Source organism: Triturus cristatus, chromosome 9 (genome assembly GCF_964204655.1).
Source record: "Triturus cristatus chromosome 9, aTriCri1.1, whole genome shotgun sequence".
Classification (NCBI taxonomy): domain Eukaryota; kingdom Metazoa; phylum Chordata; class Amphibia; order Caudata; family Salamandridae; genus Triturus; species Triturus cristatus.
The window spans coordinates 47,071,824-47,096,350 of NC_140592.1; the positions used below are offsets into that span (position 1 = coordinate 47,071,824).

At 47.0% G+C, this 24,527-nt stretch overlaps 1 protein-coding gene across 3 annotated transcripts in view; it reads left to right on the plus strand.

Moving 5' to 3' along the window:
- NCKIPSD (NCK interacting protein with SH3 domain) overlaps positions 1–24,527 on the plus strand; it is a 333,056-nt gene that overhangs the window by 96,058 nt on the left and 212,471 nt on the right. For 2 of the 3 annotated variants that reach the window (XM_085624362.1, XM_085624364.1), the window contains exons 2-5: positions 2,081–2,193; positions 10,304–10,502; positions 16,032–16,122; positions 19,679–20,283. In XM_085624362.1, coding sequence (XP_085480488.1) covers positions 2,081–2,193; positions 10,304–10,502; positions 16,032–16,122; positions 19,679–20,283 — 1,008 coding nt within the window. The remainder of the gene's footprint in view (positions 1–2,080; positions 2,194–10,303; positions 10,503–16,031; positions 16,123–19,678; positions 20,284–24,527) is intronic. The other variant, XM_085624363.1, reaches the window with a different exon arrangement.

The following is a 24,527-nucleotide window of genomic DNA, read 5'->3' on the forward strand; positions in this document are numbered from 1 at the left end:
ATTTGGCCCTCAGAAATAGTTGTCAAAAAGACGGGGAATATTCTAGGGACAAAAAAAGTGGCTAGGATGGCACAACTGGAACTTTGTTCCGCAAGGGGCCTGGAAAGCATCCTGTGGTACTCCAGCCAGGCTGCGTTTGTGGTTGGACGTGCATAGGATCTGCAGGTGGGTCCTGGATTCAGGCACGCCCCCTATCTTTCTGATAGCGTTCCCTAACACCCATGCGGCCCATCCTTCCACGCAGAGTTGTTTGAGAAGCCTGCACCTTTGCACTGACCTTCAGAGGCTGCAAGCAGCGCTTCTGCAGAACGTTGGATCATTAAAGCAAATGACATTGATTCATCACGTCCTCCTCCTCGCGGGAAAGGTATGATGCGCTTTGTTGATCACCATGTGAAATTGATCCGAGGGTTTGTTGAGCGACTCCAAAGTTTAGCCATTGATCCTTCCGTAATGAGTTTCTGAGTCTTCGATACCTGGAAGGCGAGATCGGGGCACTTGTGTGTATGTTACGCGGGCGTCGTACGTTCATGGTTGAGATGAGGAGCAGTGGTGTGGGTGGTGGGAGGGGGTTGGCATCACTGATGCTAGAGGTTCTTCTGGGCTTTCCTTTAACTGTGTTTGCATCCCAGATACTGAAGCCAGTGCCTAGAATCTGCTGACAAGATGATGCGCTTGTTTGTTGCTGTTTGTGTGTTGGTTGTCTTAATTTTAGATGAATGCTCCTAGAAGCATGATGCTGGGGAGAAGTAGCCGATCTGAGTCCCTTTTCCCCATTAAGGGCATATAATGATGACTAGCGCAGCTCAGGGCCTTTGATGTCTACCGTTCTGCAGCCTGGGCCACCTTCCCCTACCATTTCAGTGATTGTCGCATTTGCTGGATGAAGCAAATTTCAGCCCTTAGTTCAAAAGTTAAATGACCTTATTGTTTTTTTCTATTTAACTGAATTGTTTGAAAGTGGACATTGAGCTGTGGATGGATGCTCCAATTGACGGACATTCAGAATGGCGGCCTATAGACCCCAAGAACAGTTTTGAGCTTATATTTGGGTGTGATTGGGTTGTGGACGCTACGGAAGAGTGGATGTGGCTTTATAATCAGGTGCTCAGCCCCGGAACCATTCAAAACTTTGCAGAACTTTAAAGTGAGAAACTCAATGGGTGTTTCAGTGGAAAATATTGTAGATTTCTGCAGAGCGCAACAGATTATTGTACGTTAGCCCAGAGGAGATGACGATATATATCCGAAATGCAGTTGTCCATAGTCTGTCTGTGCGTATACATATATAATACACTCTACATTAGTGCAATCTTTCTCTCTCTCTCTCTCTCTCTCTCTCTCTCCTGCATACAGGATGTGTTTTTTAACAAAGGTTTTTTTTTGTCTAACATTCTTTACAACATAAGTGAGGTATTGTTCTCTTATTTTTACTTAAGGCCACCAAACTTTATAGTCTTGTAGTTTACTTTCCATTCTCAATATGCATTTCCCTGTTTTAATAAAACCAAACCCTTTTCAAGCTGATGACCCGAAATAAACACATAATATGAAAATAAAGCCTTAGTCCATGCCTTGGATATGAAGTGACTGCACTGCTGACCGCCCTGGCCAGGCTTGGGTGAACCCTTGGGCAGCCCGGTGCAGCGTCCTCAGTGTGGAGAGCGGTAAACCCTTGGGGTTCTGCCAGTGCGGCGATAGATCTTTGAATGCACTGGACGAGCCCGCCTCTTGGAATGAGAAGTTGGTTCTTTGTCAGAATCATCAGTAGGTGCTGTCGCTTCCTAGCGGTTTGTGCCAAAAAGCATGAAAGCAATGTCAACGGTGGTTGCTTCTTGTGCTCAAGCGAAGCGCTAAGCATTTTGGTGCGGTCTTTGGAGATCGCAACCCTGTTTGAGAATTTGAAGCTGTTGGGTCAGTGTCTATAGTTTTGCTAAATTTGAAACTGTGCTCTAGACTCTGCTGAAGAATAATTATCATAAACCCTTCTTCCCCTCATATGTTTAAATAAAGCCTTCTTCATGCTGTCATATGTTTGAAGTGATGACCTGACTATGACCGCCCTGTGTTTCTTTGTCAGGTACAGGAGCAAGATGAGGTCCTGCTCTCCATTGACCGAGCTATTGAGGCAATCCACAACGCATCGATGAAGAACGGAGGCAAATACAACCTGGATCAGAGGGATGTACTGCAGTAAGTATCAAGGGCCAGCAACTGCAGGAAGAGGTAGACGTGAGGTATGTCCTTCCGTAAATACCTCTGTCAACTGCAAACTGAAGGAAGAGCTAGAAGTGAGTTATGCCCTACATTAAATACCTGAGTCGACTACAAACTGGAGGAACAGCTAGAACAGAGGGATGTCCTTTAGTAAATACCTGCTGAGTCGACTACAAACTGGAGGTGCAGCTAGAGGACAGGGATGTGCTACTGTAAGTACTGCTGATGCCTACAAACAGAGGGAAGAACTACTGGAGAAGGAGGTCATAGAGTACCTACTAGAGGAATTGTGGAAATCCATTATGCATCATTGCGGAACGGGGGCAGATACAACCTGGAGCAGAGCAGTTTGCTGCAGTAGGTATCTCAAGTGCCAACAAGCAGGAGAAAGGTAGAAGAGAGCGATGTCCTGTAGTAAGTTCAGGAGGTACCTGCAACTGAAAGAAGAGCTACATAGGAGAGAGATCATACAGTAAGTGCCAGAGCTGCCTACAGACAGGAAAAAGAGACCGAGCTAGCAGATAAGTAAAGCTATTGTGGAATGTCCGTGAAATCTATTAGTCCAGTGTTCAGAGAAGTGGAAGGAAAGTTTATTTGACAGTCTGGAACACATGGAAGAAGTTAGAAGTTTTGCATTTCTGGGTTTCAAGTTGTCTGGCATTATTTTCGGGATGCACATGTATCAAACAGTGAGTGATCAGAAGTGCAGCCACGAGGAGAATGACTTCTTCGTGAGATATAATGGAATGTTTATATTCATCTAGAATAGATGTTCACTTATCCTAAACATGTCAGTTCGAGGCATATGAGCTGCAGATCACACACTTAGAATAGTAGATCACCATCTGGTGTTGGGCTCGGATGCTTGCAGGTTGTTGTTGTCTTCGGAAGAAGTCTTTGGTCACAAGATAGGTGACTCCTCCCTTGGACGACAGTGCACATGGGCATCAACTCCATCGTTAGATAGTTTTTTTCCGCCATTGGGTTCGGATGCAACTTTTCCGCTCCGGTTGGAAATATCAATTCCAAGCTTTTTTGAAGCGCAAAACTTCACATAAAACATCGAAGCACCTTCATTCTCGACATCAATTTCATCGGCTCAGTTCCGGACGGCGACTCAGGCCGCTGGGCCTATCCACGCCGTGAGGCCTACGGCTCATGGAAAGGACGCCTTTCAAAAAAGCCCCCAGTGTGGAGCAAAATTTCTGCACAGTGACCACCACAAAGTCTGCAACCTGTGCCTATCACCTGAACACGACGAATCCAGCTGTCCAGCCTGCGCATCCTTTCGATCCAAAAAGACCATTCGAGATCGAAGGGCTCGAAGACACATCATGGCACAGAGAACAGCTCCGGAACCAGAGGACATCTTTGATGAAGGCCCCGATGTCCCGGAAGAAGATTCCGAAGATCTACAGATCATTTCCGAAGCAGACGACTCAGACGACCCCATCGCTCCTGGGCAACGTGTGAGTACTACTGCCCCTGCCCCAACCCCACCGTAACCAAAGGCATTGGTCAAGACTTCGCCTGCTGGCCCCGACTCCGAAGAAACATAAGCCTTCCGGTAGCTCGGGACCGAGCAAACCGCATGTCATTGTCCAACTGGCACCTTCGGCACTGAAGACAAAAGACCACTCTGCACCGAAATCGGCTCCGACGCCTTCGGCCCCGAAAACACCAAGGCCAATAGATAAACCGCCACCAAAGGTTCCCAAGCCTACAGATACAACTTCGGCTCCGAAACCCATATCGGCACCGAAACCAACGGCTAAGGACTCTCATACACCTCCTAAAGCCAAACACTCCACCGATCAACCAAAACCTCGATCGGAACCGAAAAAATCGGCACCAAACACTGTTCTTGAAGAACAAGAACTTTTTCATCCAGATCCCATTGACCCAAGGCAGAAAAAGATTTATATCAACCCAAAGACTGGACAGGTCACCGCGGTGCCATGTAGAAAATGGAAGCTGGACACACCACCTGCCTCAGTTCCTATAAACAGGAAGGACTCTGCAACATCGCCTATGCCTCCTTCCTCTCCTATACTGCCTCCAAATCCAACCCCTCTGCCTACACCACCCTTACCTATACCATCTCCATTACATACACCACCTCCACAGGATGATGATGACCTAGGGGGTGGGGGTGACCCTAATGATCCGTTCACGGATCCAGACACCTCACCACTGGATGATTGGGCATTCCCTCTACCAGACATGCCTGACCCTCAGCCATATCCCTCCAAACCATCGCCTCCAGATGATCACCTGGGGTTTGGCCAATTATTAAATAGAGGGGCACTTTACCACGGCGTCACCATGCACTCCGACGCACCAGAGGAAGACTTCCTATTGGACACTTTTGAACAATCTCAAAAGTCTGTACAAATTCTACCCATGATTAAAGGAGTCATAAAACACGGATAGAAAAGAAATATAGGCCTGCCCCTGAAGATCCTAATTACATCAAAGGGCAACTCCCTTTGGATTCTTTGGCCGTTTCCAATGCTAGGAAACGCGCCAACTCCCAAACCACAGGAGATACACCACCCCCAGACAAAGAATCCAAATTGTTAGAAGCCTCTGGCAAAAGAGTAGCAGCGCAAACCGCTAATCATTGGCGTATTGCCAACACCCAAGCCCTACTAGCACGCTATGACAGGGCCCACTACGACCAATTAGAGACTTTACTACAACATCTGCCAGAGCAATACAAAACCCAGGCAAATGACCTTATCCAGGAGGGAAAACTTATTTAAAATGCAGCAATTAAATGTGCGCTTGACGCCGCAGACACCGCCTCTAGAGCAATTAACACAAGTGTGCTCCTTCGTCGACCTGCCTGGTTACGCATTTCAGGCTTTAAGCCAGAGGTACAAACTACCATACTTAGTCAACCATTCAACCAGGAACAGCTCTTTGGGCCAGCAGTATACACTGCCCTTGAGAAAATGAAGGACACAGAGACTGCTAAGTCCATGGGAGCATTACAGTCTCCCCAACCACGTGGCTTCTTTCGGCGCTCCTTCTATAGAGGAGCCTCCAAACATATGGGAGCGGACACCTCCTCTACATTCAAAACCGCTATACAAACTTCCCCAAGTAGAGGATCTTTTAGAGGCGGATACAGAGGAAACAACAACAAGGGGCGAGGTTGAGGTAATAACAACACTCGTACCTCCCCTGCCACAAAAGAGTGACTTTCCTCCACTCCCCCCAGACCATTCCACTCCAGTCGGGGGAAGATTAAAACAGTTCCTACCGGTCTGGAACTCCATCACAACAGACAAGTGGGTAAGACAAATTGTCCAGTATGGTTACTGCCTGGAACTCACAACTACCCTCCCACACATGCCGCCCAAGCTGCGTTCCATGTCACCAGACCATCTTACGCTCCTCAAACAAGAGGTTCTCTCATTGCTTAAAAACACGCAATAGAACCAGTTCCCTTAGAACATCAGGGTACAGGGGTATACTCACTCTACCTCCTAATCCCCAAGAAGGACGGGACTCAAGACCAATACTCTACCTCAGACCCCTAAATCTGTATATAAATTCAGATAATTTCCATATGATCACTCTTCAACAAGTGCTCCCACTACTGCAACAAGGCGATTTCCTTGCCACACTAGATCTCAAGGACGCCTACTTCCACATTCCCATACATCCTGCCCACAGGAAGTATCTAAGGTTTGTGGTGGACGGACAACACTACCAGTTTACAGTCCTTCCATTCGGGGTAACAACCGCACCCAGAGTATTCACAAAATGCCTGGCAGTAGTAGCAGCACATCTCAGAAGACAACAAATTCATGTCTTCGCGTATCTAGACGACTGGCTAATAAAAGCCAAGTCATTCAACAAATGTGTTCTACACACTCACCAAACCATCCAAACCTTACACAACTTGGGATTCACAATAAACTATCCCAAATATCATCTCCAACCCTCTCACATACATCAGTATCTAGGAGCCACCATAAACACCTCCACAGCCCTAGCATATCCCAGCCCAGCCAGGATAGCCAATATACAAGCTCTTATCACAAAATTTCAAGTCCAGCACTCCCTTCCAGCAAGAGTGTTCATGCAACTCATAGGCATGATGGCGTCATGCATCTTCATTGTGCCTTATGCAAGACTTCAAATGCGTCCCTTGCAAGAATGTCTAGCACGTCAGTGGAACCAGGCTCACGGACAACTTACAGATCTGGTGTTGGTAGACAGCCGCACACATCGCTCTCTGAAATGGTGGAACATAACAAACCTGTCCAAAGGGAGGCCGTTCCTAGAGCCTCTTCCACACATAGTGCTGACAACGGACGCATCGCTCACAGTATGGGGAGCCCATCTCCTCGGCCACACCACTCAGGGCAAATGGACCACTAAACAGAAAGTGCTCCATATCAATTACCTGGAACTGCTAGCAGTGTTCCTATTACTAAAATCATTCAAACTACATCTCCAGAACAAAACTGTCCTCATACGGACAGACAACATGACAGCCATGTATTACATACAAAAACAAGGAGGCACACATTCTCTCCAGCTGTCCCAGCTCGCACAGAACATTTGGAGATGGGCCATTCCCCAGAACATATATCTACTTGCAGAATACCTTCCAGGGGTTCACAATCAAATTGCCGATCTGTTAAGTCGACAAACTCAACAGATCCACGAATGGGAACTACATCCCCAAGTCCTACTGCCCTTTTTCCAACAATGGGGCCAACCAGACATAGATCTGTTCGCCACACACGAAAACGCAAAATGCCCAACCTTCGCCGCCAGGTTTCTCCACCCGGAGTCAAAGGGCAATGCGATATGGATGAACTGGTCAGGCAGATTTGCGTACGCATTTCCGCCTCTCCCACTCATTCCATTAGTGGTACGCAAGCTCCGGCAACAGTCTCTCAAACTGATCCTAGTAGCTCCTACATGGGCATGCCAGCCTTGGTTCCCAACACTACTGGAACTTTCGCTAGTTCCACACCAAAAACTGCATCTCTCCCCGTCCTTATTAACCCAGAACCATGGAGAAATCAGACACCCAGATCCAAGTCAACTGAACCTAGCGATCTGGCTCCTGAAGTCCTAGAGTTCGGTTACCTCAACCTGCCCCCAGACTGCATGAATATTATAAAGGAGGCCAGAAGACCTACCACTAGTGCCTGCTATGCTGCAAAATGGAAGAGATTTGCCTTTTATTGCACTAACAATCATATAAACCCACCGGATGCATCCATCCAGGACATCATTAGCTACTTACTGCACTTGCAAAGATGTAATTTAGCGTACTCATCCATACGTCTCCACCTAGCAGCGTTAGCAGCCTATTTATAAAATCGACAACACTTGTCACTCTTTAGAGTACCTGCGATCAAAGCCTTCATGGAAGGACTTAAAAGGATTATTCCTCCCAGATTACCACCCTCTCCAGTGTGGAATCGAAACATTGTTCTTACAAGGCTCATGGGACCCCCATTTGAACCTCTGCATAAATGCGAACTACAGTTCCTCGCATGGAAAGTGGCTTTCCTTATCGCTATCACATCCCTCAGAAGGGTAAGTGAAATCTAGGCTTTAACCATACAAGAACCATTCTTACAATTACACCGTAACAAAGTGGTTCTTGGAACAAATCCAAAATTCCTTCCAAAAGTCATATCTCCGTTCCATCTTAACCAATCAGTGGAGTTACCAGTTTTCTTCCCAAATCCAGACTCGGTAGCTGAAAGAGCTCTTCATACCTCAGACGTTAAAGAGCCCTTCTTTACTACATTGACAGAACCAAATCATTCCGCAAAACAAAACAATTGTTAGTTGCTTTCTCTCCACCACATAAAGGCAACCCCATTTCCAAGACTGGGATAGCTTGGTGGATAGTTAAATGTATCCAAATATGCTACCACAAGGCTAAACGCACACAAACGGTTCCCCCTAGAGCGCATTCCACATGCAAAATAGGGGCTTCCATGGCATTCTTAGGAAATATTCCCCTAGAAGATATTTGTAAGGCAGCCACATGGTCTACAACACACACCTTCACTAAACACTATTGTGTTGACGTGCAAGCAAAGCAACAAGCTTCTGTGGGTCAGGCTGTCCTTGAAACTTTATTTCAAACTGCTGCAACCGATACAGGTGTCCACCGCTAGGGGAGACTCTGCTATATAGTCTATCCTAAGTGTGTGATCTGCAGCTCATATGCCTCGAACGGAATATGCTACTTACCAGTATGCATCTGTTCTTGGCATGTAGAGCTGTAGAGCTGCAGAGCCACACACGCCCACCCACCTCCCCCGGACCTGTATCTGTTCCAGCATTGTCTTACTTAGACATCACACATGGACATCTCTCTCTTTACTACAAACTCCATCATTTCCCATCATGGCGGAAAAACAATCTAACGATGGAGTTGATGCCCATGCGCACTGTCGTCCAAGGGAGGAGTCACCTATCTCGTGACCAAAGACTTCTTCCGAAGACAACAACAACCTGCAAGCATCCGAGCCCAACACCAGATGGCGATCTACTATCCTAAGTGTGTGGCTCTGCAGCTCTACATGCCAAGAACAGATGCATACTGGTAAGTAGCATATTCCTTGTGTATGTTCTGGGTTGTACGTGTCGGAGATTAAATAGAACATCTTGATAACTATTACTTTATTTTGTTTGTCATTTGACAGCGTAGTATGCATGTCTCTCCAGACTGTGCAGTTATAAACTCAGACCCATGAAGGATCTAATATTATGCTCAGGGAAATCTTTGTTCTCTGTATTATGGTGTCCACTTTTGTTTGCGATCTTAACAGAGATGGGATCTATGCTTTCGCTTTGGTTCCTCACATAGTTCTTACCCAATGCCCTCACTTTAATGACATTAGAATGCAAAGATCGTAAGTCATCATTTTTCACATCCTCCTCCTTTGCCCTGAGGGATCCTGTACCCTTTTGTAAGCTTCAGATACAATTGTTGAAAACACAGACTGGGTTCTCTTTTCGCGTGCAACCCGCTGGAGCACAAGTTACGGAAGTCACTATTTTTAATTTGCCATTATCAACATTGGCCTAAGTGTCTAGATCTATATCAATGAGTATTTGGAAGATGGACCCCTTGGTGGGTGAGGTGCTCGGTGTTTTTTCATACATTCATTTCATTTTGATGCACACAGATTTTTCAGCCATTTTGTGTAAGGAATTTCCCATTTTTTAAAAAATCTCTTATTGACAGTGAAATATGATCTGAACCCGCCTTGCATGATCTGAAACCTAGAAGTACATAACTTAGTACATTTCTATAGATTGCAGACACTGGGGACAAAAACATATGACTTAGTGGATGTGGATGGAAGGTTCTGGCAGGTTTGTATGGCACAATAAAAAAAATAAAACAAGCATTGGCATAGCCAATAGGTCTCGCTTTTGGGACCTTATAAGTATATTTACTTTTGCTATAGTCGCGGCACGTAAAGCATGGGTGCCGCCATTAATGCAAAAGTAAAGAAATAGAAATAAACATCTATTTTTTTACTTTTGCTATAATCGCGGCACTCGCGCTTTACGTGCCGCGATTATAGCAAAAGTAAACATACTTATAAGGTCCCAAAAGCGAGACCTATTGGCTATGCCAATGCTTGTTTACTTTTGCTATAATCGCGCAGGGGAGGGGGCCTGCGAGATTCACTTGCGGGAGCGTGCGACCATATGGCGCCGCGTGCTCCCGCAAGGAATACGCCAGACGTGCACGCGTTGCCATTGCAAGCAATGCAACGCGTGCACGTTTTTGTCCCCAAAGCTGTGCCGATGGCATTAGGTCTCTCTCCTAAGCAGCGCATACGCGCTGCGTAGGCGAGACCTATAAAGACCTGGGCATTACATACAGACAAACCTTGCCGTAGACCACGATTCTGCCAGCTGCTGGTGTTGGGGCTCTAGATACCATTTTGACCACTCAAGAACAGATTTTTAGTTACAGGAGCACTACACTGTACGGAGCTGACCAATCTGCATGATTGCGCATTGAAGAAAGAATGCCTTCAACCCTTTAGTATTTCCTTTGTCTATCCTTCTCAATTAGAAAGCTCATCCACCACCGAAAGGAGATCTTATCTCGGAAGAACCACTCGCCATCGAGTCAGAGGAGGAGCATGACATTGTCCACGAGTGACCACCATTTAGATGCACCACGCCAAGCCAATGGCATTTGCCGCACTGGCTATGAACGACATCACAGCCTGCCGGCGTCGGAGTTCCAGAATGAAGACTGCCCTTACCAGGTATTGTCCTGCACTAATAGGACTATTCTGCCCCCTAGTGGCCTACATGGATGATGTTTGAGCGTGCACATATTTTCAGTTCTTGTTGGACAAAGAGTGTCATGACTGTGTCTCAAATCATCAAGCATGGAACAGTAACTGAATGTTGTTGTTTTTTTGCAGTTAGTCACAAGTAGTAAAATCTGCCAGTGTAGTTATCTGAAACGAGTAGAATGTCTATAAAGTATGCGCTTGGAAACTTGGCTGTTTTATAGTACTAACGGGTTCATCTACGCAGTGCGACTCAGGATCGTCAAATGTTAGATGTATGCACCATACAGTTATTCATGTACATTTACTCGAAGTTCACATGTGCTAAAGGTCCAGGGCTACCCTCTTGCCACTCTGCCTCACTTTCACTTCCTGTGCTATGAAAGATTTTCTGCTTTTCTTGTTTTATTTAGAGATCAGAGTTTTACTTCCTTTTTTGCGTACTGCATGGTGGCTGCTGCTTTGTCTGCAGATGTCTGTTGAGTCAATTGAAGATTTGAGTTGGTATGCCTGTCCTGTCACTGTAGTGAGTCTGCATTTGGCAGCTGTGGTGCCTGGGACCAAAGCCTAAAGGCCATATCTCGTGCCCCCTGGAGCAGGACTTGTCTGTGAGAGTAATGATTTGCATCAGTATAGGAACTGAAGACCAGGAATGGAGCAAGATTCCAATGTGTCTGAAAATATTCCGTAAACAGAGGTGATGGCACTTATGAGTGGCACCAGGTTGTCGGATGGCCGAATCCTTGCAGCAAGTGATGAGCAGCGGGACACAAATAGCGGAATCCTCGCATGTGATTAGCAGCAGTGGGACACAAGTAGCAGAATCCTCGAAGGTGATGGGCAGTGGGACACAAGTAGCAGAATCCTCTCAGGTGATGGGCAGTGGGACACAAGTAGCAGAATCCTCGCATGTGATGAGCAGTGGAACCCAAGTAGCAGAATCCTCGCAAGTGATGAGCAGCGGGACACAAGCAACAGAATACTCGCATGTGATGAGCAGCGGGACACAAGTAGCAGAATTCTCGCAAGTGATGAGCAGCGGGACACAAGCAGCAGAATACTCGCATGTGATGAGCAGCGGGACACAAGTAGCAGAATCCTCGCATGTGATTAGCAGCAGTGGGACACAAGTAGCAGAATCCTCGCAGCAAGTGATGAGCAGCGGGACACAAGTAGCAGAATCCTCGCAGGTGATGAGCAGCGGGACACAAGTAGCAGAATCCTCGCAGGTGATGAGCAGCGGGACACAAATAGCAGAATCCTTGCAAGTGATGGGCAGTGGGACACAAGTAGCAGAATCCTTGCAAGTGATGGGCAGTGGGACACAAGTAGCAGAATCCTCGCAAGTGATGGGCAGTGGGACACAAGTAGCAGAATCCTCGCAAGTGATGGGCAGTGGGACACAAGTTGTTTAATCCTCGCAAGTGATGGGCAGTGGGACACAAGTAGCAGAATCCTCGCAAGTGATGGGCAGTGGGACACAAGTAGCAGAATCCTTGCAAGCGATGGGCAGTGGGACACAAGTAGCGAAATCCTCGCAAGTGGTGGGGAGATGGACAAAACAGACTCTTCCTGCTCTTTGACCAGGTGGAGCGTGTTTGGCACTGTTCCCCCCCCCTCTGCTATTGGTTAAGGTGGAGCGTTGAAGCCCTCATGCATCTCCTTCTACTGGCCAATTCGAGGCGGCCACATTCGTCGACAGTCAGTCACACAAGCCCTCATAAACCCACACCACTTATTCACCCAGGGCCTTACTGAGGCCTCTCAAAAGCATTGGCAAATCCAATAAGACTGCCTTGCATTTAGACTCACGGCTAAATTATTTTACCAAAAACCTGCTGCAGTAAAAAAACAAACCTAAAAAAACGATTGCTGTCTACATACAATGCATCCATGAGATTAAAACTTTGTGTTGATGCACTGTACGTTTTGAAGTGTGAAAGAGTACCCTGTGAATTGTAATGCTGGCACTCCATGGCAGGTATAATGATAAACCAAACAGACAGCAGCATGTGGCGAGGAGGAAGTACTCCTGTGGGGCAGAGCCAACGCACACTATGTGGTAGTAAAGAATTGCAGTTTTAGGTCTTGAAGACAGTTGATTTGTCACTCAAACTTAAAACCGGTGTAGTGGGATGAGTAGTGCCGCCCCAGTGCGTTCTTTTCTTAGATGGATTAGAGGTACTGAATGACGCGTGCGGATGCAGATTCTGCCTTCCAGGCTCTTAGTCCTTGGCGGGTGGAAGCTCAGCCAATTGAAATTAATCATCAAACTCCATTCATACTTATGTAGCCTCCATGTGCTACATCACCCCTTTCTTATTTGGGTAGCCCTTACTGGAAGCCAACAGAGCATACTTTGAAGATGGCCCAATAGGACGGAAAGGAAAAGTGGAGGGACCGGTTGGCCCAGGAGAGCTGACCCAGCTGCATCCTCATGGTGGTGCACAGTGCCGGTGTAGGGTAGTCTTTCTAACCCTACAACAGTTTGAAGCCCAAGAAGGCCAAATACAGGTGACAGCTGCTCCAGTGCCGTATTTGCAATTGCAGAAAGGGCGATGGCCAGCGGTCAGCTGTTTCAGTGCATGGTCAGCATAAAAGAGTACAGAGAATGTAAAAATATAAAAAGTTTAGTGCACTGGAGTTTCCAAGAAGGCTCTCTCTCTGAGATGCATTTCAGGTACAATGGAGTCCCATGTATGGGACTCCTGTACCCCATTACACCGCTGCAAAAGATCAAGAACGACCGGGCCTAAGTCATCCTAGTGGCTCTGGATTGGGCCAGGAGAGTATTCTCCTCTAATGTCTGTCCTCTGATCAGGATACTGCTTCGGGAAGATGTACTGCTGCAGCAGCAGTACAGGGTCCTGCACCCAGTAGTGCACAATCTTTACCTCCATGAATGCAGATTGAGCCTCAACAGTTGATGGCTTGCAGTCTTCCTCACGAGGTTGTGGATGTTATCCTTGCAGCTTAATGCCCCTCTGCAAAGTCTGTCTGTGCCGGGCACTGGGACAAGTTTGCATCCTGATACGGCACATGCAATACTGGCCCATTACAGGCCAAGATGTTGGATATCTTATTTGTTTTTTTACTGGCCCATAAAGGACTTGGAGTGGGCACCATTAAAGGTTACTGGTTGGCCCTTTTGGTCTTTTTATGTTTTCCAGACCAGCTGTCCATGTTGAAATCACCCGCCGTGATGAGGTTCCAAAAGGTTTTTCAATTTTTTTACCCCCAAACCACTTGTGATTAACAGCTGGGTCTTAATTTGTTCTTCACTTTCCTCATAGGCACTCCATTCTTATCCATGCGCCACTCTCCACTGCGTCTCCTGACTCTGAAGACTTAGTATCTGGTTGTGGTGAGTTCAGCTCACCGCATAAGTTAACTCAAAGCTCATTCTCTCTCGGTCCAGGTGCTCTACACCATCTGTTTCCTAGACGAAGTGGAGTGAGGATCAAAGTGCCCTTTTTGCAGAAAGTAGTGACTGCTTTTCACGTGTGCCGTCCATCACTCTACGACTGGTCTTTGCCCTGCCTCACCACCGCATCCTCCCCCGTCTCAGGAGATACTCCATCGACTGAACAATAAAACAGCTATGAATCTTTACATTGATCGCACCAAGGACCATCGGGTGGGCCATTAGCTGTTTGTGGAGTTCTCTGGGACAAAGAAAGTCAAGAAAGGTGCAGAAAAGGACTTTGCCAAGATGGGTAATCCAAAAGCTGCTGCGCACTGGCCAAGAAACAGCCTCTGGAAGGGTCGAGGGCCCATCCTACCAGGGCCATGGTTACCCCTACAGTGTCGGCAGGCAGAGCACCTGTCCTAGACATCTGTCAGGCTGTGACGTGGGTGTCCGTACACATGTTTACAAAGCACTACTGTCTTGACAGCCAGGTCCGAAGGGAAGTGCATTCAGTCATTTCGGTCCAGCAGGAATTGTGGGAAGAGTGATTCCACAGACCATCCACCGTGGGAGGTACAGCTATGGTACCTATTTTAAAGGTGAGAAACCTATGTTTAAAAGTATCCATCAGAAGAACAACTTACTTACCTTTTAGGATTCTCTTTCTGGTGAATACTCTAACCTCAGATTCCCCACCAACATCTTCCCTCGACATACTGTGGAAAAATCCCAGATTAGAGATATGCAAGATGGTACTTCTGAATATTGTTGGTCTCGGTGTCCGAGGGTGTGGACAGAGTTTAGAAAGAAACTGACTTTGATGTACAGGTGTGGGGCTTACATGCAACTCCGTAGTCATTTCCAAGGTGAAAAGAGGTCAACGCGGAGCTGCGTTGGGCCACATAATAGTGCGCAGGAGTCATGCTGTTTCAATCTTCCGGCTCCAGTCTGACGCCTGGGGATATTCTGCTTTCACACAGGAAAACCACCCAAAAGAGTGTCACAGAAGGTACAAAGCTTGTTTTTGGGGAATCTTTTTAGGTCGCTCATGCCTCGCCTAGAGAATGAATGGAAGAGACATCCGTTCCTAATGTGGGAAAGAATTCTTCCACCAACTTTGTGTTTGCGGTGTCCACTCTCCACTTAGTGTGTGGAACAAATCTAAGTCTTGACCTCTCACATTAGCCCATAGAGAATCCCCTCTTGTTTTTTCCATCTGCACCAAGAGCGCCCTTCTCAAGAGGTTTGTAGCCCCCAGTAGCAACCGTAGTAGTGTGAAGAGTAGCCCTATGATGCCCGCTACTGTTCCTCTCGTGAGGGCCGTTGTCCTTTTTATGGAATTGGACGAACAATCTAACATTCTAATTTACGACAGTCGAGTAGGTGTGTCTATTGTTCTATTATTACAAAGAGGAAGACACGCTCGTTGGTCTTTTTTCCCGCCTTATTGAATATTGCTTGTGCTCCAGCTTAAACCCAACGCTGCGCGCTTAGTTTGGTCAACCAAGACCTCAGGGCGCGTTCTTGTAGCAGGATAGATGCTGATCTAAGGGTCAATCGAATATGGACTGATGAGATCCTGGATATTACCTGTGGTGGCACCATGGGTGTGCCCAGCCTACCTGTGGTGGCACCATGGGTGTTGCCAGCCTACCTGTGGTGGCACCATGGGTGTGCCCAGCCTCCATATTGACTATGTCGAGTGCTAATGCCCACATGCTTGGTGTACATTCGGTGTGATGCTGCTTCAAAGCCAGCGGTGAGCACGTGCGAATGAGATTGGAATAATATGAACAAGAGAAGCGAGCAGTGATAGGTGTATGCTTTCCAAAGCGGTCTCCTATCTCTAGTCAGTGTGTCTTTATTATTACTTTTGTGGAAAGTTAGGGTTGGTGTGTATTAGTGGGGCAGAGAGAGGAGTGTGTCTGCATTGATTTTATGCTGTTTTGTTGATGGAATTACACTGTTCAGGTAGATTAGTTGTGAGAATAAAACAATACTTGCAAAAAATGTTTGTTTGGAAGAGCAGGAACAGTTGCCAGATTCTTGGAAGTATTCATGGGTATTCATGGGTGTGAAATGTCGTCTAGGTTCCACCACAGCCTCGACGTGCTGCCCCGGTTACTCCACCCCCACCAGAGAAGCAGTACAAGAACACGCAGAAGACCGCACCCGTGAAAGGTGAGGGCACTGCTGCACTGTTTTGTTTGAGGGTGTGCTATTGTTGAGGGATGGGTGGGCTAGGGTACATGGCTGGATGATGTATGAAATCATGAACCTTCTTTCAGCTGCGATCATAAGTGGGCACGATTCAGACATGTTATTCAATAGGATGCCTTAAACTCCAGCCGACCAAGATGGAGTTTGTCCTCCGGATTGGTGGCCCAGCCAGACCTCTGGTTTAGTCCTGGTTCAGTAGCATGAAACTGGAAGGGTTGCTTCTTCCCTGGTTTTCAACCAGCACTAAAACCATGCACTCCACTCGGGCTATGCCAAGTAAAAGACTGCCTGCTTCCAGCTCAGCATGCGGGGCACAACCAGTCTTTTCCTTCCGGCCGATAACTTCTACTCCTCGGTAGAGACCACTGTCCCCCTGGGCATCGGTAGGGGCAACGCCCTGGTAACAGGCCTCATGACACCACTGGAGTCTGCACTGTGCTCAGCATCCTTTCTAACCGGGCGACTTCACTCCCTTCATCCCAACCCTGGACCGTGTGCGCAGTTTCCCTCTTCCAGGATTCAATCTTGATGAACTAGGCCTTTCATATGAACAGGGCAAGGGAATCGAGTGAAGAATCTCTGTGAACTAGAAGTTCTGCCTCATGGATGAGGGATAGGAGACCGATGCCAGTCAGAACTAGACTATTTAGGGGCAGTCAGCTCATTCCAGATGAAAGAATGTGAACTCTGCCAGCAGCCTGCCCTGGTTACAATAAATCCGAGCTTGGAAATGAGCCGGGCACACAGCCACTATGATGATCATGCATCCACCCGTGCAGAGCACTCATACGACCTCTCCTAAAGAGGTCTATCCAGCCCCAAACATCTGTTGATAGCACTCCCCCTGCTGGCTCATTTTAAGCATGCAGTTGCAAGATCCAGGCGGCCACTGAGAGACTCCCAGCATGGACATTGATTGACCCACTTGGGTACATTCTGCTTTGGCTCCAAAAGGACTGTCTCACATTCCATAGGCATCCTAACCAGAGGGCAACAGAAACATCCAAATCATCTGACCTTCACCCAACCGAGATGGGCAGCCTCAGCTGAAGCGACAGGAGGCCAAGTCATTTATTTATTTGAAAAGCGCAACATTCTCCCCCAGGCTTCTTGGTGTCAGGAGGGGTGGTGATAAAAACTGCTCGGAAAATAATCAGAAAAAAAGGTTTCAATGGATTTTTGGATCTGCAGGAAGCTTCAGGTGGCCTTCAAGGGTAGAGGGAGGTCATTTCAAGCTTTGGGGCGGAGATGAAATGCGGTCCTTACAGGTACGCTGGATGTGTGATCACAGATTGGAGTTCGAGCGCCCATTGTGCGTGGACTGATAGGAAATTGATCATGAGGAAATGAACAATCCATGCCATACTAAACTCTGTGCTTCATGCACAGCGCTTTCAACTTGAATGCTGCAGAATATAAAACCAGTCTAGCACAACACGCCTTATCCTAAGCATTGCTAAACGAAGGGCCCTCCGAAAGCAGTATATCAGAAATGGCATGGCCTTCTTGTCCTGCGCCAACCTGAGAAGACTACGCCTCTTGTTACTCAAAATGATGTTGTGCCTTTCTGCTTTAAAGTGCTTCTGTAGAAATTCAAATGTTAGGTTAAGTGTTCTTGTAAAGCGCAAATCTCACCCGGGCACTGAATGGATGCCTTCTAGAACGATCTTCCTTCTGTTGTGGCCAGGGTCCATAAAGCTGGCCGCATCTTTTCCTCTGAAAGACACAAAGGGACCCAACGTTGTCTAATTTTAGTGATTAACGTAATTTTAGTGGTAGCCTCGGTCATGCACTTGTCTTTTAAACCAGAGTCCACTTGGCCCTTTAGTTTTTGATCACGTTCATCTCCCTTCCAAGCAATAGCAAACTCCAGGCTTGAACCCTGAAGATCCTTGCACTGGCTTCCATAGAGACAAGATGGCCGTCCATGGTCCAACCTTTCATCCCTTAAGTCCTGTCGGTTTTTAACGTCAAAGATGAAATAATTTAATCTTTCTTTAGCCAACTCTTCGCGCCTCTCCAGCTGATGAAGGCGTGCACAGCCTGAATGCATTCAGATTGAATTAGAACCACATCTAGCTGATCCCATCACCTGTGGTGGACTCCACTCTGGTGACGAGGCTGCTCCATTCGTCGTTGCCAGACGGATCCGCTTATGTTGCCTCATGTTCGGTCACTTGGGGCGGGCCAGTGGCCTTGTGACTTCATGCTCATTCAGCTGGAGCTAGGGCAGAGCCACTGGCCTTTTGAAGGATCTTGCCCATCACTGAGGTCGGTATGGCTGCTGCCCGGGACCCTCCCTTGCTCTCGGAAGTCTTTACTCTCGCGATGGATCATCCAGGAACGATACTGCTTTCGGCCAGGACGTTTGTATGTAAAGTTTGCTGACCTGCTGCTAGAGGTGCAGGGCTTGAGCACGGGCGGACCCACGGTGAAGATTTCAGGAGACAGAATCTTTTAGGTGGGCTTTTTTCATCCTGCCTCAAGTTGTAGGCAACACCAAGCAGTCGTGGAGGGTCAAGAGCTGGGAGTATGTGGAGTTATACTACCAGCCACAAATATTGCCTTCCAGTGCCAAATTTCCTAACCCCACACATAGCGTACATTTGTAAATCTGTGGTTAAATAAACATACATTTTAATTTTCCATTGTGTCAATCTCATTGCTGCACTCAAGGAAGCATAAATCATTGGCGTAAATAATGCACTTTAACCCACTTCCTGCACAGTTGGTACATTCGGTTGTAAATTGGGTACTCAGAATAGTGCACGTTACATTCCTCACTCTGTGAATCCGCTATGGGATTGTAGGTGGGTGCAATATTTCAAGGGCCATTTGCACCGATATGGATATTGTGTCTATAATATGAAGAATCCTAACCTATGTTACAATTTAAGCCTATGCATAGATTCAATCTTTGTGCGATTCTCCAGTCACCTGCAGTCTCTTACTTGATGCCTCTCTCCATGTGTGCCTCTCTCCATGGGTGCCTCTCTCCATGGGTGCCTCTCTCCATGGGTGCCTCTCTCCATGGGTGCCTCTCTCCATGGGTGCCTCTCTCCATGGGTGCCTCTCTCCATGGGTGCCTCTCTCCATGGGTGCCTCTCTCCATGGATGCCTCTCTCCATGGATGCCTCGCTCCATGGATGCCTCGCTCCATGGATGCCTCGCTCCATGGATGCCTCGCTCCATGGATGCCTCGCTCCATGGATGCCTCGCTCCATGGATGCCTTTACAGGGCTTTATTAATCTGGCCTTTTATGCCTAGTGTAGGGTCTCTTTATAGTCCTTTGCATGACCGTGTTTTGCCCACAGCCTGCACCAGCGGCCGGTTGTGGTCCAAACCGAGACCCTCTTCCAGGCTGTGCACTTGGGCTGTTTTCATACTGTACATTTCAGCTCTGCTGATCCTACTATATACACACTTTCTTGCAAATTGGTTTCTAGGCGCACCATGTTTTCATGCTTTGAGGCCATAACTGCCTATAAAACATATTTGTTATTGACTTTGTTTCAGATCGAACTGAAGTCACCACCACCAGACCGGTTTCCCGCGCCTCCTCCGTGAGTACGGCTTCCCTGGATACCTTGCACACCGGTTCATCCAACTCCTGTGTTACAACGGCACTGTCCACCCCCAGCAACACGCCTCCTCCGGTGCCAAGTAGGAGTATTCACACTACAATATCCCGCCCACCCGATGCAAGCCTGCCTTCCCCTGGGACAGTGGAACAGAGCACAGTGGTTAACTCCTCGCAGACCAAGAGGGTTGCGCCTGTGCCCCCTGTTGCATCTGAAACTCAAAACCTGACTCCCAATAACACGCAAACCAAGAAGGTGGCCCCAGTGCCTTCCACTGGCTTAGAAGCCTTTGACTGTGTGAATCACGATAGCAAAAACAAGATGGTGGCCAACCTGTCTCCGTTGAAAGCCAGATCCACGGCGGTCCTCGTCCCGAAAACGCTGGGCGCAGAACTGATGGAGCTGGTGCGCAAGAACACCAACCTGAGCTACGAGTTGTCCCGCGTGGCCATCGGAGTGGTTGTTGGGCATATTCAGAGCTCCATCCCCGACACGTCTGAAATCATGGAGCAGATTCTCATCTCGCTGGTAGAAAGCAAGGTAAAGGCGTTGTCTTTAAATATGTTTGAGTATTTGAGAGCAAAGTCTAGAGGTGAGCAGGACACTGGGGATCAGTTCACAGATGTACTCATTGCTTCTTGGAGGTTGTGGTATCTTGCTGTGGTATTTTACACTTATTTGTTTGGTTGAAGTATTGCAGTGACGAGGGTAAAGCAATGTTGAATGAAGATTTTTTTTTTTTTTAATACTTTGCTAATATTACGGAGCATTTTCTATAATTTCTTCCCCAGTGTTTTGTTTTAATCCGTTGTCTACTGGAATTAGTCTAAAATACTTTAAGGCTGTTCCTTCATGGATCGCCCATTACAACTGGTGATCTGACTTCTTGCTTCTCCACCTGCTTTTTTGGAGACTCGTTAGATTCCGCACTCTTTGTATTGTTACCTCTATTCGGTCCTAAAGCCCTTCAGGTGTTGTTTTTATTGGTTTGTGTGGTGAAAGTTTCTAGATTGTCACACGGGCTAAAAGTTCCTGCTGCAAGTTAATGCTTGTTCTTCAATGCAGTTTGCTAGTTTAAAACCTGCTTTCACGACTCCTTAGTAAGGGAGGTTCTAGTCTGTCCCTGGTCCTCCCTTTATGAAAGGGTATGAAAAGATGTACACAATTCAAAAATGGCACCAAACAAACTTGGAGTTCAGCGCAGTAGGTCTTGTTTGGCATTGTAGGTGGGAGAGGTTTTAAGTCTCAAAAGTTGGTGCTTTCCAAATGGAAATGCCTGTTACGTGGATTTAATTAAAAATTAGGGATGTGACTAAAATGAGACCTATAAATAAATGCATTTCTTATTTCTGTAGGTTATGGATTCAGTTGTTCGCTTTCTTGTAGTGTTCATTGATCCTTAAAATACCAGAAGTATATTAAATATGTCACAGTGTATGACTGAAATCAATCAAAAACTTATTGGGGCTTGAGTGTTATTATCAATTTGTTTATTTCATAGGTAACCTGAAAATAGGAGTTTTAGAGTGTCTTGATATTTCTAAATTAGTTTGAGGACCCTGTGTAGTGTTCCTAACTTTAATGTTTACTGGGACTGCGTGAACTTAACATGCGTTTCTATGGGGAAGTGACGTTGCTACCTTGTGCTGAGCACAAATTCTCTTAGAGTTGTGTTGTGACCTAACTAGAATGTGTTTATTAAACGGTAGTGGTTACCCCTTCCACAGTCGTACCCCGTTTCTGGGATTCTCACTCTGTAGTCCCTCCTTGCTTGTACTAGTCCTTTTGGCGCGAGAAGGGTAAGGAGAGGACAAGAGCCGGTAGAGGAGGGCTGGATTCCTGTGTTGTGCTGCAGACACTCTGTCTCCTGAGCCAAGTACCACTGCTTCAGGGACTCTGATAGATGCCGAGAATGTTTCAAGGGTGATGAGATGGGCATACTGAGGAACAAGCATTGGCAAAGCCAATGGGTCTCGACTGTGCAAGAACTATTGGTTTTCCCAGTGTGTGCGTTTGTGGCATAGAGGAGAGCAGTGAGGAGGGGAGTGTCATAGTGTGGAGTGGAGTGGAGTGGAGTGCTGTAGAGTAGAGTGGAGGGGCATAGAGTGGAGTATAGTGTTGTAGAGTGGTGTAGCACAGAGGGGAGAAAGTGCTGCAGAGTGGAGTGTCCTATTGTGGTAGAGGGTTGTGGCGAGGAGTGCCGTAGAGTGGAGGGGCATCGAAAGTTGTAGAGTCCAGTGTAGTGCAGTGTCATGGAGTGGCGTAGAGTGGAGTATAATGTTGTGGAGTAGAGTGTGATGGGGTAGAGTGTCATAGAATATCATCGAGTGGAGTAGAGTGTTATAGAAATCTGCAACGAAAATATAAAAAATGAACAATAGTAGACGAACCACGATAGCACGAGTGTTTGTGTATTTTATCTCAATGCTCAGTGCTACACATCCTAGAGAGTCCTGGCCATGAACCCCAAATTAAGCGCAAAAAATGACATAGTAGGAAGTGCTACCAAAATTACACTTGGGCATTTGGACAGTGTCAGAGGAATATTGAAACCAGCATTGGCATAGCCAATAGGTCTCGCTTTTGGGACCTTATAAGTGTGTAGCCATGCAACAGTTGCATGGCTAAACACTTATAAGGTCCCAAAAGCGAGACCTATTGGCTATGCCAATGCTTGTTTTATTTTGCTGTGTATATAGCGCAAACTTTGACCTGAAGGTATTGGAGTGCTTTACATGAGCACCAGTTAAATTACACAAGTACACATACATTTTTGGTAGGCACAGGGAGATTAAGCGATTTTTCCCAGAATCACAGGGTGTTGAGCCAACACAGTGAGTTGAACCTGGTTCCCCAGTTCCAAAGTCGGCAGCTCTGGCAGTTATGTCACATCCTCTCCGGGAGTGGGTGTTCCAGGGCAGACCTTTTCTTGGCCCATGTCTACAAAGTTGCAGCAGTTACAGGTTTCCAAGCATAACCTGAAAGAATCTTGTAAATTCCTGAAATTATTAAATATTCCCTCATGCAAGGTTGTAAACCTCTGGGTAGCAAACTTACTCCGTTCTAAAGCCCTTCGTCTTTTAATGGTTCCCGCCCAGAATTATCAAAATATTTTTTGCTGTGATCATATAATCGGTGCACTCCTACAAAAAAAAGCACAGGGTGACAGCCTTCTTCTCGACTGGCTGACAGGCAGTGTGGGAACAGCAGTACGCCGCGTTATGTGGAACATGGTGAAGGGCAGGCAAGCCCCTCTCCGACGCCATTGCATCCCTGGCCTGTGTTCGGAAGCACTGAACACATTTCATGGGGGTGACGTGCAGAGACCGCTCAATGCGCCAGTTGACAAGCTCATTACTCGACTGCTGCTTTTAATCACTGCTAAAAATGCGATCAGCAAGCTATGAGAAACCGAATGATTGACGGGGGAAATGTGACATTGTGTGTTAAGTAACTGATTCTGCAGAATGCAAGATGTCTGCTTTAATCCCGAATTAGGAAAGTGAGTTACAATTTTAAAAGCAGATTTAACTTCGTCACTCAAGCCCGTTTCGCGGTTAAACGAATGTAAACACGAGCAGCGTACTTTCATCATCCTTTATTAGACGATGGACAGGGGAGCCGATCGCAAAAACGAAACTGCTGTCCGTCTTTTCTGCTCAATACCCCATGAGAATAAGGACTAATGATGTATCATTTACAAGGAACGGGAGCTTGAGAAAGCTATACACTGCATGTACACAAGCGAGGCACGCAAACAAAGTACTTCCAGGCGTGCACACTTACAGAGAGATTTAGACACAAGAACACAAGCACTTATTGCCAGGGCACAAGTATTAAACAAGATTTGGCCAATTTGTACTCGAGTGAGCAAACTGGAAAGGGTTGGGCCGAAAGGTACTTGCATTCAAGCGATGCACAGATGGCGAAAAGGGCGACCAAAGAAACGAGCAGGAACCAAATAACAAGCATTGGTCGCACGGCAGTAAAGGTAACGCCGTGCAGCCGTAAAAGCGAAAGTCATCGCGATGACACGCTAAAGCACGCTAGGGATGCGCGCGCAGCAGCGGGGGGAGGGGCGGAGATGGTGCTGAAGGCTGGCGCAGGAAAGGCAGATGGCTGGGCGAGAAGGGAGGGGGGAATACGGGGAGCAGCTGTGCGCGTGCACACCATCGTGCACTCAAGCTTGCAGCCAGCACAAAAATGTGGGTAGCACTTTCAAAAGCCACCTACTAAATGTCTCGCCAGACCAGCGCATGCGCTGGGCACGGCAAGACCTACAAAGGAAATCACAAGATCAAAAAAAATGAAGGGTCCATCAAAATAAATGAGTGGGTCTTCAATTAGTCCATAAATGCACGAGAGACATGAAGATGAGTCTTCTGCAGTTTATTATTCAAATACAAAACATCCAGCCAACAGGTTTCGTCCTACTGAGAGGACTTCATCAGGGAAAACGTATATGTATATTACTTGATAATTCTGTCACTATGGACAAGCTGCTTCCTGTACATTCATGGATAGGTTAATGTCGTGCAGCAAGTATTGACACTTAAAGTATCCTGTGCCAATGGTCCGTCTATCCAGCCAACCAGAGATCCAGGTTTCAAAAACAGCCAATCCGCTTCAGTTTTCCTGCACAAGTCCCCTTGAAGATGACCATTTAGCCAGTCTTAGCACTTGAAATATCCGCAACCTTCGTTCAAGGGTAGCACGTCACATCATTCTCTCAAAGCTGCCAGCTTTGAGATACCCATCACCAAAACCAAATGGCAACACCACTT